General features: G+C 38.2%; 1 protein-coding gene across 2 annotated transcripts in view; it reads left to right on the top strand.

The window, feature by feature from the left end:
* LOC124621882 (dual specificity mitogen-activated protein kinase kinase dSOR1) overlaps positions 1-18,916 on the top strand; it is a 91,544-nt gene that overhangs the window by 66,455 nt on the left and 6,173 nt on the right. For both annotated transcript variants that reach the window (XM_047147349.1, XM_047147350.1), the window contains 4 exons: positions 527-638; positions 1,388-1,564; positions 1,644-1,827; positions 12,013-12,194. In XM_047147349.1, the coding sequence (XP_047003305.1) occupies positions 527-638; positions 1,388-1,564; positions 1,644-1,827; positions 12,013-12,194 (655 nt within the window). The remainder of the gene's footprint in view (positions 1-526; positions 639-1,387; positions 1,565-1,643; positions 1,828-12,012; positions 12,195-18,916) is intronic.

Consider the following 18,916-nt stretch of genomic DNA (forward strand, 5'->3'; position numbering starts at 1 on the left):
CCATTATAGCAATCCATCCTGTGCTTAAATTTCAGCAGTACAATGCCACCCAAACATGGTAAGAGAACCTAAGTATGGATCATTATGAGTAGAAACTTCAACCAGCTTGGGGTTTTGACAGTCTAACATGCCAATTGGACAGAATTTTACACGATATCCTTCAGGAGGACATCCAGCAACTCTACCAATCAACGCCAAGGCAAGTAACTGCTTGCTGGGCCAGAGGTTGACCAATGCACTATTGACTTGCTCAATTTGTGAATCTCTCTCTCTTGAATAAATCATCCAATTATTCTGAAATTGTAATCATTTGTCTGTTTGTACATGTACATCACATCTACTGATTTCTGTCCCACTCAGATAATTCCTTTGTGGTGCATTGCTTCTTTTGTCTCAGAGTGTATATGCTGGCAATTCTGTTTTGGACCTATTTTGTGCTAGTGTAATTGCATTTCACTTAACTTTTTTTTAAACTATCATTACAGTGGAAAAAACTGTGTACATTCATGTGCCTTTCATTTTATAGCGATGGCGAGATTAGTATTTGTATGGAGTACATGGATGGTGGTTCACTGGATTTGATATTGAAGAAAGCAGGCAAGATCCCAGAACCCATTCTTGGAAAAATTACGTCTGCTGTGAGTGTTCAGAAAGTGTTATGTGCTTCCATTTGGTATAAATATCTCTGTATATTATCATATATCTAAAAAGAAAGATGATGAAACTTACCAAACAAAAGCGCTGGCAGGTCGATAGACACACAAACACAAACATACACACAAAATTCTAGCTTTCGCAACCAATGGTTGCCTCGTCAGGAAAGAGGGAAGGAGAGGGAAAGACAAAAGGATATGGGTTTTAAGGGAGAGGGTAAGGAGTCATTCCAATCCCGGGAGCGGAAAGACTTACCTTAGGGGGAAAAAATGACAGGTATACACTCGCACACACACACATATCCATCCACACATACACAGACACAAGCAGACATTTGTAAAGGCCTTTACAAATGTCTGCTTGTGTCTGTGTATGTGTGGATGGATATGTGTGTGTGTGCGAGTGTATACCTGTCATTTTTTCCCCCTAAGGTAAGTCTTTCCGCTCCCGGGATTGGAATGACTCCTTACCCTCTCCCTTAAAACCCATATCCTTTTGTCTTTCCCTCTCCTTCCCTCTTTCCTGACGAGGCAACCATTGGTTGCGAAAGCTAGAATTTTGTGTGTATGTTTGTGTTTGTGTGTCTATCGACCTGCCAGCGCTTTTGTTTGGTAAGTTTCATCATCTTTCTTTTTAGATATATTTTTCCCGCGTGGAATGTTTCCCTCTATTATATTCACATCTGTATATTATCAGATGTTTAGCAATGAATTGTCTGTGATTGAAATTTCAGGTGTTAAAAGGATTGAGCTATTTGAGAGACAAGCATGCCATAATGCACAGAGATGTGAAACCAAGTAATATCCTTGTAAACAGTGGTGGAGAGATTAAGATATGTGACTTTGGAGTGTCTGGTCAGTTAATAGATTCTATGGCCAATTCATTTGTAGGAACAAGGAGCTACATGTCGGTAAGCTTCAACATGGTTGTGCTGGCTGTGTCACTGGCAGTCTTTTTCTTACTTTTAATGCATTTCGTGTGTTGAACAGCCTGAACGTCTTCAAGGAACACATTACTCAGTCCAAAGTGATATCTGGTCATTGGGCTTGTCATTGGTAGAGATGGCAATAGGAATGTATCCTATTCCACCACCAGATGCTAAAACACTTGCTGCTATCTTTGGACCAAAAAGAATTGAGAATGGTGATGCACCTCCACAGTCTCCCACCCACAGTGAGTTTACTGTACTCTTTACATTTGATAACAGAAATCAACTAATCTTAGTTACAATATTACTAAAAGAATTTCTAAGATGGTCATACGCTCCTGACAGAACTGCTAAAGCTGATTACTTTTCCCTATAAAACTACACTTTTTTGTCTTTCACGGATTTAGCAATTTTATGATTTTGTTAGTAGATTTAATAAAAATGCAGCACTATTGAAAACCATAACTTAAATGAACTATGTTTATGAAAAATTATAGCTCACAACAAATTAAATGCATCACTGTAGTAACTAAATTACTAATTGTATAAACTATCGAAAAACTGAAAGTAAAACAGTATCTCTTCCATATTATTTGTAGAAACAATTATATATTGGTTTTTAGTAAGATTCATAAATAAGAACACTTCATTTACTCGTCATAAATTGTTAATGGTGCATGAATTATAAATTAAAACAGAAAGTAAAAGGTCAATGATTAAAAGTTGAGAAAAATCTGTTTTGGGTAAATCTGTATTTACTAGTGATTTTCAAGTTCCATGTGTCATTTGCATGATAGATTATAATGATGTGGAATGAGTCATTTTGTATTTACATCAGAAATTAATTTGTAAATATGACTACATGCTGTACATTTACAAGAATATTATTATTATTATTATTATTATTATTATTAAGTAAACAGATGTGAGCTAGTATTTCCTACCCACAACATTTTACACTTTACAATAATAGATTTTCTTCTGTGGATTATGGGAGTTGTCAAGGAGAAACTTTTTCAGTTTGTTTTCAAATTGTACTTTGCTTTTTCCCCCCATGAACCATGGACCTTGCCGTTGGCGGGGAGGCTTGCGTGCCTCAGCGGTACAGATGGCCGTACCGTAGGTGCAACCACAACGGAGGGGTATCTGTTGAGAGGCCAGACAAACATGTGGTTCCTGAAGAGGGGCAGCAGCCTTTTCAGTAGTTGCAAGGGCAACAGTCTGGATGATTGACTGATCTGGCTGTGAAAAACTAACCAAAACGGCCTTGCGGTGCTGGTACTGCGAACGGCTGAAAGCAAGGGGAAACTACAGCCGTAATTTTTCCCGAGGACATGCAGCTTTACTGTATGATTAAATGATGATGGCGTCCTCTTGGGTAAAATATTCGGAGGTAAAATAGTCCCCCATTCGGATCACCGGCCGGGGACTACTCAAGAGGACGTCGTTATCAGGAGAAAGAAAACTGGCATTCTACGGATCGGAGCGTGGAATGTAAGATCCCTTAATCGGGCAGATAGGTTAGAAAATTTAAAAAGGAAAATGGATAGGTTAAAGTTAGATATAGTGGGAATTAGTGAAGTTCGGTGGCAGGAGGAACAAGACTTTTGGTCAGGTGATTACAGGGTTATAAATACAAAATCAAATAGGGGTAATGCAGGAGTAGGTTTAATAATGAATAAAAAAATAGGAGTGCGGGTTAGCTACTACAAACAGCATAGTGAACACATTATTGTGGCCAAGATAGACACAAAGCCCATGCCTACTACAGTAGTACAAGTTTATATGCCAACTAGCTCTGCAGATGATGAAGAAATTGATGAAATGTATGACGAGATAAAAGGAATTATTCAGATAGTGAAGGGAGACGAAAATTTAATAGTCATGGGTGACTGGAATTCGTCAGTAGGAAAAGGGAGAGAAGGAAACATAGTAGGTGAATATGGATTGGGGGGAAGAAATGAAAGAGGAAGCCGCCTTGTAGAATTTTGCACAGAGCATAACTTAATCATAGCTAACACTTGGTTCAAGAATCATAAAAGAAGGTTGTATACCTGGAAGAATCCTGGAGATACTAAAAGGTATCAGATAGATTATATAATGGTAAAACAGAGATTTAGGAACCAGGTTTTAAATTGTAAGACATTTCCAGGGGCAGATGTGGATTCTGACCACAATCTATTGGTTATGAACTGCAGATTGAAACTGAAGAAACTGCAAAAAGGTGGGAATTTAAGGAGATGGGACCTGGATAAACTGAAAGAACCAGAGGTTGTAGAGAGTTCCAGGGAGAGCATAAGGGAACAATTAACAGGAATGGGGGAAAGAAATACAATAGAAGAAGAATGGGTAGCTCTGAGGGATGAAGTAGTGAAGGCATCAGAGGATCAAATAGGTAAAAAGACGAGGGCTAATAGAAATCCTCGGGTAACAGAAGAAATATTGAATTTAATTGATGAAAGGAGAAAATATAAAAATGCAGTAAATGAAGCAGGCAAAAAGGAATACAAACGTCTCAAAAATGAGATCGACAGGAAGTGCAAAATGGCTAAGCAGGGATGGCTAGAGGACAAATGTAAGGATGTAGAGGCTTGTCTCACTAGGGGTAAGATAGATACTGCCTACAGGAAAATTAAAGAGACCTTTGGAGAGAAGAGAACCACTTGTATGAATATCAAGAGCTCAGATGGCAACCCAGTTCTAAGCAAAGAAGGGAAGGCAGAAAGGTGGAAGGAGTATATAGAGGGTTTATACAAGGGCGATGTACTTGAGGACAATATTATGGAAATGGAAGAGGATGTAGATGAAGATGAAATGGGAGATCAGATACTGCGTGAAGAGTTTGACAGAGCACTGAAAGACCTGAGTCGAAACAAGGCCCCGGGAGTAGACAACATTCCATTAGAACTACTGATGGCCTTGGGAGAGCCAGTCATGACAAAACTCTACCATCTGGTGAGCAAGATGTATGAGATAGGTGAAATACCCACAGACTTCAAGAAGAATAATTCCAATCCCAAAGAAACCAGGTGTTGACAGGTGTGAAAATTACCGAACTATCAGTTTAATAAATCACAGCTGCAAAATACTAACGAGAATTCTTTACAGACGAATGGAAAAATTGGTAGAAGCGGACCTCGGGGAAGATCAGTTTGGATTCCGTAGAAATGTTGGAACACGTGAGGCAATACTAACCTTACGACTTATCTTAGAAGAAAGATTAAGAAAAGGCAAACCTACGTTTCTAGCATTTGTAGACTTAGAGAAAGCTTTTGACAACGTTAACTGGAATACTCTCTTTCAAATTCTGAAGGTGGCAGGGGTAAAATACAGGGAGCGAAAGGCTATTTACAATTTGTACAGAAACCAGATGGCAGTTATAAGAGTCGAGGGGCATGAAAGGGAAGCAGTGGTTGGGAAAGGAGTGAGACAGGGTTGTAGCCTCTCCCCGATGTTATTCAATCTGTATATTGAGCAAGCAGTAAAGGAAACAAAAGAAAAATTCGGAGTAGGTATTAAAATTCATGGAGAAGAAGTAAAAACTTTGAGGTTCACCGATGACATTGTAATTCTGTCAGAGACAGCAAAGGACTTGGAAGAGCAGTTGAACGGAATGGACAGTGTCTTGAAAGGAGGATATAAGATGAACATCAACAAAAGCAAAACGAGGATAATGGAATGTAGTCAAATTAAATCGGGTGACGCTGAGGGGATTAGATTAGGAAATGAGACACTTAAAGAAGTAAACGAGTTTTGCTTTTTAGGGAGTAAAATAAGTGATGATGGTCAAAGTACAGAGGATATAAAATGTAGACTGGCAATGGCAAGGAAATCGTTTCTGAAGAAGGGAAATTTGTTAACATCGAGTATAGATTTAAGTGTCAGGAAGTCATTTCTGAAAGTATTTGTATGGAGTGTAGCCATGTATGGAAGCGAAACATGGACGATAACCAGTTTGGACAAGAAGAGAATAGAAGCTTTCGAAATGTGGTTCTACAGAAGTTTGCTGAAGATTAGATGGGTAGATCACGTAACTAATGAGGAGGTATTGAATAGGATTGGGGAGAAGAGAAGTTTGTGGCACAACTTGACTAGAAGAAGGGATCGGTTGGTAGGACATGTTTTGAGGCATCAAGGGATCACAAATTTAGCATTGGAGGGCAGCGTGGAGGGTAAAAATCGTAGAGGGAGACCAAGAGATGAATACACTAAGCAGATTCAGAAGGATGTAGGTTGCAGTAGGTACTGGGAGATGAAGAAGCTTGCACAGGATAGAGTAGCATGGAGAGCTGCATCAAACCAGTCTCAGGACTGAAGACCACAACAACAACTACTTTGCTTTTTATCAGAGATTTTATATCATTGGGTAAGTGATCAAAAATTTTAGTTGCAGCATTGTGCACCCATTTTTGTGCTAAAGGCAACCTTAATGTGGAGCAATGGATAGCATTTTTTCTTCTGGTATTATATTTGTGCCCATCGTTATTCCTTTGGAACTGTAGTGGATTATTTATAACAAACTGAATAAATATATATCGAAATATTAGTCAAGATGCCCAGCTCAGCAAACAGATGTGTTAAAGATGATAATGACTGAGAACCACATATTATTCTTACAGCAAGTTTTTGAGCAGTGAAGACTTTCTTCTTCAAATATGAGTTAGCCGCAGGACATTATTATAATTTTACTTTTCATTTCCTTGCTTTGAGCATTCATTCAGTCACGAAGTCAAGTTTATCGGCTGTGTCGCAGATGTTGGTTAGTAGTTTTCATTCAAATAGTGTTTACAAAAATTATTCAGTACACTTCCTTGAAGTCTGGGCTATCTAGTTCTGAATCAGTAGAAGTCGTTAAAAGTTCGGGCAATTCATGTCTCTACCGATTTGCATCTCATCTTTGCCAATCTAACTATAATTGTACTCTGAGTAGCGTTCTTCATAGTTTTATTATTGAACAGTGTTTTCTGTTGGGCTATAACTTAGTCTGAATGAAAGGAAATCTGGCAACCGTAAACATGAACTATGGTAGTACCTATTCTGGTTAATATACAAACTACCTTCAAATTTGTCACATATGTGGTGCCTATTATGACAAAAGTATGAACTGCATTGGAATTTTTGGCATATTATTTTGGAGAGAGAGAGAGAGAGAGAGAGAGAGAGAGAGAGAGAGAGAGAGAGCGGATTAACTTTGATATGCAGTGAGACATCATCAAGTGGAGTGTGGAATGTGTAGCAATTTCTGAAGTGGTAACTACGCTGTGAACTAATAGCAAAGCCCAAACAATTTAAATAAAAATATAATTCCACATACTTTTGACACTTTTTGTGAAATGTGAAATATGTCTGTTTTTGAGGTGTTAAGATGGAGTCAACAGCACAGTTAAAATTTGACTGCACATTTCACATTTCAGTATATAAGTTTTGTAAACACCTTTGGACTTCTGCTAAATTTTTGATGTAAACATAACAACTCTCAAATGTATGACCTAGAACACCAGATAGAAAAGAACTTCACCAGAAGAAATTTAAACAAACTATAATCTCTTATTTTTCATCAAAAATATGGAATGCCGAAGTATTTATAAAAATGTAAAATTTATGTATGTAATTCCCAACTTTACATTGTCCTGCTATTTAAAACATTCTTTGAAAGTTTGGCAAAAAGTACAAAAGAGCACTTCCACTGTAGAATTACAAACATACAGGGTGTCCCACTCAAACCCCCCCTGATTTCAAAGACCCAGGAAAAAAAAAAACATAGTAGATACGGCAATGAAAAATCCACCACATTGTAGACCATCTCAAAGAATTTCCTTATTTATCATCAATACACCTCTACTTGCAAACCATTTGTAGCACGAAGAATATCGAGTCTATATTCAATTGCTGGACAATTTCTTTGTAACATTTTTCTCTGTTATTGTTGCAATCGCATTTGTGATACAATGTCGCAACATAGGAATATCGTCCACTTTGGTCGCATACAGGTGCTCCTTCACGAATCCCCATATGAAAAAATCAAGCGGTGTAATGTCGGGTGAATGTGGTGGCCAGGCAGTGGGTCCTCCATATCCGATCCAACGATTGGGAGAGTTCCTATCCAGGAACTTGCGAACAGCTGTTGACCAATGTGGCGGAGCTCTGTCTTGTTGAAAAATGATGCTGGGTTGCAAGTCTTGTTAGAGCAGTTTGTGTACCCTCAGATACATGTCCAGATACACTGACCCATTCACTGTGTTCGTTCCGCAAAGAAGAATGGTCCAACAATCCTGTTGTGCATTAGCCTGCACCAGACATTTAGTTTAGGGCTATCATGAATATGTTCAATGACAATGTGCAGATTTTGCAGACCCCAAATCCAAACATTATGCCTATTAACTCTTCCTGATAGATGAAAGGGTGCCTCATCTGATGATCAACATCTTTCCAGGAAGCTGGCATCCACATCAATACACTGCAGCATATCCGCAACAAATTGTTGTCGGCGTGGTTTGTTGTTCAGCATCAGATGTTGCAGAACTTGTGCTTAGTAAGCATTCATACGAAGATGCTGGTGAACTACACAATGCAATGTTGATTGAGGTACATCACGTTGCCTAGATGCTTGATGAATTGACTTATGTGGGCTTCTGAGAAATGTTTGTCTGATGTCCTCCACTGTCTCTTCCGAAACTCCATAACGTGCACCACCAGAATGTTTCAGAACACTTCCTGTTGCCAGAAACTTCCTATACCATTCTTTAATTTTTTTCATATCAGGTGGATCACATTCATACACACGATGATAATTTCTTTGCACAGTAATTGGTGATTTTGTTTCTGCAAACCACATTACTGCTTGCGTATGCCGCTACGGAGTCACCATTTTCACTTCATGCAACCGTGCCACACCCTGACAATGATACTTGGTACTTCTGATGTGGGAGTATAAATTCTTTGAGATGCTCTACAATGTGATGCATTTTTCATTGTCATATCTACTGTGGTTTTTCTCTCCTGGGTCCTTGAAATCAGGGAGGTTTGACTGAGACTCCCTGTATTTGGTTTTGGCTACAAAACATTTTAAAAAAAAAAAAAAAGGGTCATTAGAAAGGCATTAAAGCAAAGACGTTTTTCGTCGTGATGAGATCTATTTACGAAATTTCAGTCACCAACTTTCTCTTCTGAATGCAAAAATATTTTGTTGAGCCCAGCCTACATGGGTAAGAATGATCATCAAAATAAAATAAGAGAAATCAGAGCTCGAACAGAAAGGTTTAGGTGTTTGTTTTTCCCGCGCGCTGTTCGGGAAGTTACTGTTTGAAAGTTCTTAGTTTTCGGCAATGGCTAAATATACAGTATTCTGAGCCTCTGTCTGAATACTAATTGTTTTTGGAAGGATGTACTTTTTAACTTTTTTAATTAGCTAAAACTTGTATTTGTGTGACTGGCATAAAACAACTTGTGTATCTCGATCTTCACAATGACACCTGGAGCAACAATGAAAGTTAATATTATTATTATTATTATTATTATTATTATTTTTTTTTTTTTTTTTTTTTGTGAATGATTCATGAAAAAACAGCCATGACTCCAGTGCGAATCTAACTTAATGAATGCAGCAACAATGTGAGACAGTGACTGCAGAAACAATTGTTGATAACAGTCAAGTGGTTGAGTAGGAAGTCATTGTTGCAAGTGTCTGTATATTATCTTATGAACTTGTTTTGTAGATTGCAGTTCTGTTTATTGTCTCATACAATTGAGACCCTAAGAATTGTTAGTGTGAAAATGCTGTGTGTGCACAAATGTAAATCAGATGAATTGAAGAAATATAGCCTGGCAGTTTTAGAATTGTGTCTGACAGAAATTTTAAATGGAAAAATAAGCATTAACCAGAGTAGCCAGATATATTAATTTCCCAAAGGAATCCTGATAAACAGGATTCATGGGTATCGTGGTAAAACACAGGGTGATCAGACAGTTTTTAGTGCTAAAGTAATAGTGTGTGTGGTTCTTCGGAATATCATAAAGCAAATTTGTGACCACATTTTTTTTTTATCCTTAAACTTTCTTTATATGCTACTCTGAAATTAGTACTAAAATTTTAAATATTGTGCTGGATTTATTTATAAATTATTGATAAAGTTTCAGAACAGTTAGTCATCCTAAATTCACTCACCAATACAAGTAGATGAACTATCTATGTACATGTTGGGCCTGGTGGTCTAGCAGTAAACCACATGTCTGGAAACAGAGTGGTTGCAGAATCAAATCTCAGTTGGATAACAGAGTTTTCAGTCTCTGCTTTAACCTAGCTCTCGCCGCTCAACAGTGTGAGGAATCACTATAGTTCAATTCTTTTATCTTGGCGGTTCACGCATGCCCGCCCAGATGCGGGAGATAGCTGCGTTGCCAGTTGTAAGCGCCAAGAGAAGCAGCGCCGTAGTACAGTTCGCAAACTTACGTTTAGGGGGGAGCGCGCAGTTTATGAAGTAAAGGCACCACGGCCGCATTAAACCTTTTGCTGCTACAGAGATGTGCTCCCCGCATTCCGCGATGCGCGCGGTTTTGTCAGCATTGCATTGCTCGCCTGTGCAGACACATGGTGTTTCGACTGCTTTGAAACACTTTATCATTTGATTTCATAAACACTATTTGGCCCAAAAATGTGATTTTTACACATCTTCTTGACTGATACCTTCCCCCCATAAATGACTTAATTTTGTTTCGATGTTCAATGCAGTTATTGTGCAGCATTAGATGTAGTAAACCATTGTACGAAATTTTGAAGAGTTTGCAGAGGTAAAAGTCCAAATGGTATACTTTCCATATGGTCGATTTTAGTTGCCACTAGAAATTTCAAAAAATTACTTTCAAACGAATAAAATTCATGAAGTAAGACACTTCGATATTGTTTTTAAATAAAGAAAATATTAAGCACCGAAGAAGGTTTGAACTCGGAACCTTTCGCTTAGCAGCCGTACACTTTAACCATTATGCTAACATAGCTCGTCATTCAACACATCTCCTGGAAGACATTAAAATATCATACAAAATACCGACAAACACTGTTGGTATGACTATGAATTACTCACGTTTCGTCGAAGTACAATAGGAAATAACAATTACCGCTGTTCTTTATTGCGAAAAAGCGGTTACTGAGAATGATACAAACACCTTTCCTTGCTATTGCCTGAATTAGGAGGCTTATTGCTTGTTTGGTTTAGTTAATTAATAGAATGTGAAGCAATTGGTATAAAGAATGCTTTTTCCAAAGTTTCTATAAAAGAAAGACTGCTATCAAGATATGGCTTTTCTTTAATTACTATATTTATGACTGAACGTTTCTAAAACCGAAGACATTCGTCCGTGCTCTGCACTGCAGTCGAGCTCTGGCAACGTCGTTCTCTGTTCATTGGCTGACTGTGTTTTGTGACGTCAGATGCGCAGGACGAACCAAACTCGGCCGCCATCATAAATGACGCGCACCTGTTCATTGGCTGACTGTGTTTTGTGACGTCAGATGCGCAGGACGAACCAAACTTGGCCGCCGTCATAAATGATGCGCACTTTAGAAACAACATGTGGTCTAGATTCTATACTGTACGTTTTTGCACCTGGTTAGTTAAATGGGGTAGGTTAGGGACATTGCAGGAGGCCATTGAACTATGTGGAATTGTTGTTGTTGTTATTATTATTATTTAATGTATGTATCTTTACACATTCATATTTTCCTGCTAACTTTGAGCCACTATCGAAGCCTTCGCCATGACCATCGTGAATGTCCAGGCTGTCACTACTCAGCTTATGCAGTTTTTCTTCTGGTAATCCCCTGCTGATTTTTTGATAACTTATGATGAAGTCGGCAAAACTTTCTTCTGCAGAACACACCCCATACTCAGTGTAGAACCACATAATGATTTAAATCGTCTGTTCTAAATGTGCTTTATCCATAGTGCAGTCAAACATAATAGAGAAGTATAATTTACCTTGCTCATTATTTCAGATTGTACCTTATTTCCCAAAATTTCTACAAACTTGTTTGGAATTTTTGGAGAAAAATAGCTTGGAACATGTTTTCCAGTTCTTACATTTTCTATATTCTCAAACAGTTGTGAGAATTATTGTGGCTAACAGTCTTGAAAGTTTTCAAAAATGCACCAGAGTTGTTGTCACAGATGAAATATGAACCACCTTGTAATGGTAAATTGTTCCTGGTATAATCAGGAATTATGCCTACAGTACATCTGAGAACACTATTTCACTTTTCTTTTTACTTTTTCATAATTTCTTCAGGCACATAGCTTTCATAAATTTTATCTTAAGAAATTGAACTTCATGATATTGCTTTGATTTTTACATGTAACCTATCTTAGCTTCTGTAATTCTGAACATTTAGAATACATAAAAAGGTATGTTAATTTGCCCTGGTTGTATCCTAACAGGCAACTTCCAGCAAGGCACCAATGGCCCTCGTCCGATGGCAATATTTGAACTTCTCGATTACATTGTGAATGAGCCACCTCCAAAGTTACCATCAGGGATATTCTCTGATGCCTTCAAAGACTTCGTTGACAGCTGTTTGAAAAAGAATCCGTCAGAAAGAGCAGATCTCAAGACACTTATGGTGAGAGCTAAGTAGAACAGTATCTTATTACTCTTAGCAAAATAGTATATTAGGTTCTATATGTGTTGTTGTCAGTTTAATCAACTACATTTTTGTAATTCCTGTTGAAATAATCATAGCTCCATGTAAATCGCTGATCTACTGTTTTCAGAGACAAATTTAAAAATATTGTCTCAGTGTCTTTTTAGGTATAGGTACTAAGTCCTTAACTTTCCACAGCTGTCATGTAACCAAATTATTACTAATGAAGTCTTCTGTATAAGCAGTCTTCATTCATAAAGAGTTTTAAAACTGCTATAAATTAAAATTATGAGATGGAATTGCAGGCCAATATTTACTTGAAGAGGTGAAATACTTAGTATTATTGACAGACATACGTAAAAGTAAAATGAACTCCCCTAGCTTTCAGAATCATAACTTTTTTCTTCAGGCAGGAAAGAGGGATGAATTTGGGGAGGTTAAAAAGAAAGGGCAAATTACTTATATCCCTGTAGAAAATACCTGTTCAGTCTCTGTTGCCTCCCCTTTCATATTTGTCACCCCTTACCCTAACTACTCTCTCTCATCCTGGGGGTCAGAGTGCCTTGCTTTCCTTTTCAATCTTCCCCAACCTATTCCTTAATTCCTCTGTGAGGAAGGAACTAATAACTCTAAAAGCTGGAACTTTTTAAAAAACTTGTGTAAGCGTCTGTCAGCATTACTAAGTATTTTGCCTCCTGAAAGTAATGGTGGCCAGCTTTCTAAACCTTTTTCAAAATCCAGATTGTTTGATTACAAAAAAAAGGGGGGGGGGGCAGGAACCACTCATCTATAAATGAATGGTGGGTGCCACCTGCACAACTGAAAATAATACTATCACAATAGCTTTTGAGATAACTCTGTTCTTTTAGCATCATTTTTTAGTGTTTGAAACATAAATGAAGGAGATAGTTTGAAAAATGTTGTTGAAGTATTGCTTTCAACAAAAATGCAGACCCAGTTATTGTAATATGAAATATTTTTAGACTTTAGTTTCTCTCTGTGCTTGCAAGTTCCTTCTGTTATTGACATGTGAGGAACAGTTGTTCAATACAAGTTCCCTTCAAAGAAAAACTACTACTTCTGGAATGTTACGTGTGTTTGAGGCTATGACAGTGTTGCTCAATTTCAAATGTCAATGAGTTAGTACGACCAGTTTCCTTTAGACATTATGAATCACTATGCTGCACCATGTTACTAATTTAATGTCAATTGTGTATCAGTTGCCGGGAGACTACATTCCTAAGAAGTCTAGTGGTGTGCTGATTTCTTAATTACTTTTGTAGAGTTGCCCTTTTTTGCTTTCTTGCTTTATTTCAGTACATGAAAAAAAGCTTCATCCAGTTTCTTGAGCCCACAGTTGAAACCTAATGGCAATACAAAAAAAAAGACAGATTTATTAACATTGTATCTAATGTACAAATAAATTCAAATGAAATTGGAGTTTGAAAGTCTTCAATACACCTCTTCAACTCATTTGTTCCTCTTGAGGCTAAAATAAGTAGTCTTTGTTCCTTCTTTATTTACTCACATTAACGTTCATTAGACTTCTGCGTTGTCTACACTATTTCAGCCCTGCATGATATCTTCTATCATCCATGTCTTCGTAAAATTAAAATATTCTGCAAATATTACTTCTACTCTGATTATTCTTTTTTATACTTGGTTTCCTGGCGTATCCTTCAGTCAACATAACTATATACATATCAGCAATCCATCTTTCTGCCATCTTCAGGAGAGAAGCAACTGCTGTTGAGTCCTCTGAAAAGTGATGCCAAGACTGCAAACCATTATTCAATATAGGCCACCACACCATACTTGGTGCATGTGTCATCAATCACTGGTACTGTTCCCATCACTGGGCTTATGGCACCACTCGTAGTTGATGTCTAGCAATTTATCATCACAATCCTTTAAAAATAATGCAAATTGCACGAGAGAAGGATGACAATTCTCACTATCTACTATACGGTCACATAATTGACGAGTGCAACAAATTTTTGGTGGAACATCACAACATCATGCAGAAAGAATTTTAAACAGCTAACTGATGATGGAAGAGCAAAAAATTGAAATGATTGACAGACAGTTTGTACAGGATTCATTGTTCTATACGTCAAGATGCACTTCATGGTATGTTTGCTGGCATAGAGCATGTGGTGAAACTGGGGGTACACATTATTACAGTCAGTTGTGACAATTTTTGATGGAACTGAACGAAGATTATGGAGACTATATAAATTACTGCAAAGTACATTGGTTAAGTCCAGGGGCATGCTTGGAATGATTTTTTGGTTTACAACTCGCTATTGTTGATGAATTTCTGGAGGAAGAAGGAAGGCAGGGATGAAAGTTAGAACATCTGGAATTGATTGTATAGACCTGGCATGTTAACTGCACACTGCCACAGTAAACTGCTGCAAGGTGTGAGATAACATATTTCTGGTTTGATGAGGATGCATTTAAAAAGAAAATCTTGTTATGGAAGGGACAAATTCTGACAAAAATACACTGTCAGTTTTCCTAAGCTCACTGATGCAATTGAAAAAATGCAAGTATAGTCTTCTAAACATTTTAAGGATGCTCCCAATCTTACATACTTTTTGAGCTATTTTTGAGATACTTTGCCTCTTCAATTGAAAGCACTCCTGTACACATACAGGAAGAAGAACTGATCAATCTGCAGTGTAATTCCTGTTTAAAAGACAAATTCTTTTATGTTTTAACTATCCAGTAGTTATTTGGGAAGAGTTTCCTTGTGTCTGTAATGAAGTTGCAAACATTATACAATATTCTGATCAATGTATGTGTGTGGAAGGCTTTTTTCGATTATGGTTATGGTTACATGGAAAACTGAATGACGAAACTATGTGAAATTTAGTGCTTCTGTACATATGCTGACAGTATGAAAAGTTTATGATGTATTTGGCCCACCAAAAGTAATTAAATAATATTGAAAATTTGTTTTGTTTTTGATACAAAGAAATACAAAACCAAGTTGTGTGCAGTTTGTTCAGTGTTCCTTGTGCGAGTGAATTGCCATCTATACATGGCGCATTTGCGGTTTCCCCTCTTCTCCCTCCTCGTGTTCAGACAACATGACTTGGTAGTGGAGGAAGTGTGCAGCAGGGCGACAGTGCTCAGTACACATAAGAATGCACTGCACATGTACAGAATTCGTGGGTGTCCCTGTTTTGTATGATACATACCACCCTTCTGTTTTCCCCTTTACCACCAAGATGCAAGTAATGGCTGTCACAGTATACCAGCAACATTTTGCTATTTGTCCCCTGTATATGCCCCGTCAGCAGTTGATCAGGATTACGTCATCAAAACCTCATCACACAGCTCCCTTGCCCATTCCTCTTATGTGTGGATGTGAATCCACACAGTGTACTATGGGTCTCCATGCAATTTTTCCCCAGGATAGAGCTGTTGAAGAACTCTCATTGACAGAGGATCTTTGCCTTACAAACATTGGGCTGAGTTCACATTTCACTACTGTCATAGGGCCGTTCGCTGCCATGGGTCTTTTGATATGATATCAAGACCTCACAAACACTACGCATTGGAAAGTTGTTGGCGACTTGCTTTGTAGTGATTATTTCCTGATCTGAATTCACTTGACAGACAGAGCAGTGCCCAGAAGTATACCATCACAATAGGTGCTCAGTAAGCTGAACAGGTTGCTGTTTTGAGTGCTGTGACATTGTCCAGGACTGGATGGGTCAAATCACAAAGGCAATTCACAGTGCCACTGAAGCAACAATTCCACAGTCTTCAGGCCAACCTTGAAGACAGCCTGTCTCCTGGTGGACTGACGAGTGTGTCTCAGCTATCGGAGAGATGTGGGTTGCCCTCCGTAGGATCAAATATCAACAAACAGCAGAGAACCCCTCTGTCTTTTGTGAAGTGAGGGCCAAATCCTGCCAAATTAAAAAAAGCAGAGTAAACAAATGTATTGGCAATAGTTTCTGAAGACTGTAAACCATTGCAGCAACTGTGCAGTTGTATGGAAGTTCATTGCAATTTCTGTGATAGGTGAGAAGAGCCCCATTCCTGATGCAATGAGAAATGGAAGCCTCGATATGAACCTAAGGAACATAGCCCAGACATTGGTATAACATTTTGCTATAGTAACTGCCAGGTTTCCTGTGGTCCTTTCTTTCTCCTCATTATTTTAAATATAGAGTCTGCAATATCTTGTCTGATCATTTTGAACAAAAGAACAGTGCCCCTCACTGTTGTGTCTTAAGAGTGACAGTGTTTGGAATTACTATTAACAGTACTACATTCAAGGTGAGGGATCCTATCCAGTGTTCCCTGTTCGTGAGAGACTTCTCTGTTGGAAGCTCATCTTCCAGCATTGCAAGTAACACGTGCCAATCAGGAGGTTGGAGAAATGGGCAGATGAAAGTGATTTTCCTTTTTTAACTGAGAAGTATTTATTTGTTCTTTTTAACCATTTGCATTCTATTTTTAATTTGCCTGAACCGAGAGTGATGGACACTATTTTAAACTTAAAAAGAATGTTGAGTGTTTTGAACCTCACTTTTGGTAAAAAATTTGCTTGGCTGCCACACCTGAAAAATCTGAAGGCAAGAAGACTCGGAGCAGGTAATATTTTAAAATGTGTTAGTCACAGGGCTTGGAGAGCAGACAGAACTTATTTGCTTCAGTTTCATCAACTCTTTGTAGGTTCCTGCCTTGATCTTGGATGTGTGGTGTTATAGTCAGGTACTTAGAATTAAAAATATTGGATGTCATCCACCAGAGGGAATGGGGCTGGTCATGGGTGCATTTAGGACCACCCCATTCCCAGGCTATATATCGAGGTGGGTGAGATGCTACTTCACTCCAGGTGGTGACTCCTCATTTAGTAGCAGGTGTACAAGACGTATTTCTCCCCCCTCAGAGCTGCATACCATTCCATTGCTTGCTTTCCTTTTGAATGAGTCTGTAACATCCATTGGTGAGCAGCAAAACCTTTTACGATACATGGAAAGGATTTACTTTTAGAACTTTGGAGTGAAAATCCCTGCTAGCTTGAGAGGCCTAGAATTATTTTAGAACTGACCGTGTTAAAGAAACAGTGCACTCAAATGTAATTTTGAAGTCTAGTTATGTAACACTTTAGGTAAGCACAGTAATTTTACTGATTTGTATACAGCTGGCTCAAAAAAGAGATAACTTGGATGCTCTGTTATCTTCCCTGACTGTGTCTTACGAGGTTGACTCCCTGGTCAGTTAACAATCTGCAGTGCTGTGAACTGCACACAGTCCTGAAGGCAATGGAGCAAATGAGATATGTTTGAAGAAAAAGTTGTTTATCTGATCCAGTTCCCTTAGTGCTGTACAAGCATTGCAACTAATGTATCCAGTAGAGAAAATTATGAAATTAATAGAGGGTAAACTACTTCTCCAACTGCAGGAGGAACAGGTATCATTGTGCTGAATACCAGGGCATGTGGGATTGCGGGGAAATGAGCTAGCATGTATAGCAGGGCTTAAAGTAACATGCCCCCGAAAGCTGCCATCTCACTGTTGAGTCGAAGAACTATGTATCTGTGGGAGGAAGAGTGGCAAGGCCTGGGGGGCAATAAGCTGTGGTCAGTGAAGCCAAATATCTGGCTTTGGCATGCCTTACACCAATCACTCCTACAGTATGAGGCCAACCTGACCTGCCTCCTAATAGGACACTGTCTCTTAATCCACAGCCATGCACTCTGGCAAGAAGATCCCCCATTCTGTGATGCCTGTGATGCACAGCCTGCCATACATAATGTTTTACAGTGCATTTTTCAGACCAGAGTGTAACAGTTCATGTAAGTGAGGCCTGCCCTCTGTTTCAGCTAATGGTAAGTTGAATAAGAACATGGGACTGTGGGTCCGCCTTGATGCAAAACACTTTGTTTTATTTCTTTTCTTTCCCAAACTGGTCTCAGTGACAATATAGCCATCATCATTGAGTTTTTTGTTTTCTGAAACTTGGAAAATTAACATGGTTATAAACACGAAACTTTATTACATGTGTACTGTTTGTTTCCAAATATCGTATTCTGTGAATAGTTTTATAATATCTTATTTACTTTAAGAACTAACACATCAGATTTAAGCTCATTTCTAACAAGAGGTCTACTGGCAGATGAAATGAAGCAGATAATCAGAAAGAACAAACCATCCATAAATACAAATACAAAAATCTGATGAGAAAATCATAAACTAAAACAACATAATTAATTCATAACCAAGGTGGACAAAGGAAACTCTCTGGTCTTAATAACAGAGGCAGAATGCAGAATACATTGAGAAAACAGGTAAAGTGTCAAAATAAAATAAAATAAACCAGTGACCAACATAGAGATACCAAAGGAACATAAAGACACTCTTACTTAATAGGGAGACACATGCACACATTACTACAGAAAATATACACATACATAAATGACAGAAGCCTCAAAAACATGGGAGGCATAATACGGAAAAGTAAGAATATCGGGATCCCTCAACAACAAAACTGCTATCTCGTGACATTACATCTGTATACTCTGAGGTGACTTAAAGTCGCAGTGTAGCTATATGTATATATGCAGATTGCAATATTGTCGCATACACAAGGTGCAAAAGGGCAGTGTATTTGTGAAGCTGTCATTTGTACTCAGGTGATTCATATAAGATGGTTTCTGATGTGATTATGACCACAC

This window comes from Schistocerca americana, chromosome 7 (genome assembly GCF_021461395.2).
Source record: "Schistocerca americana isolate TAMUIC-IGC-003095 chromosome 7, iqSchAmer2.1, whole genome shotgun sequence".
NCBI lineage: Eukaryota > Metazoa > Arthropoda > Insecta > Orthoptera > Acrididae > Schistocerca > Schistocerca americana.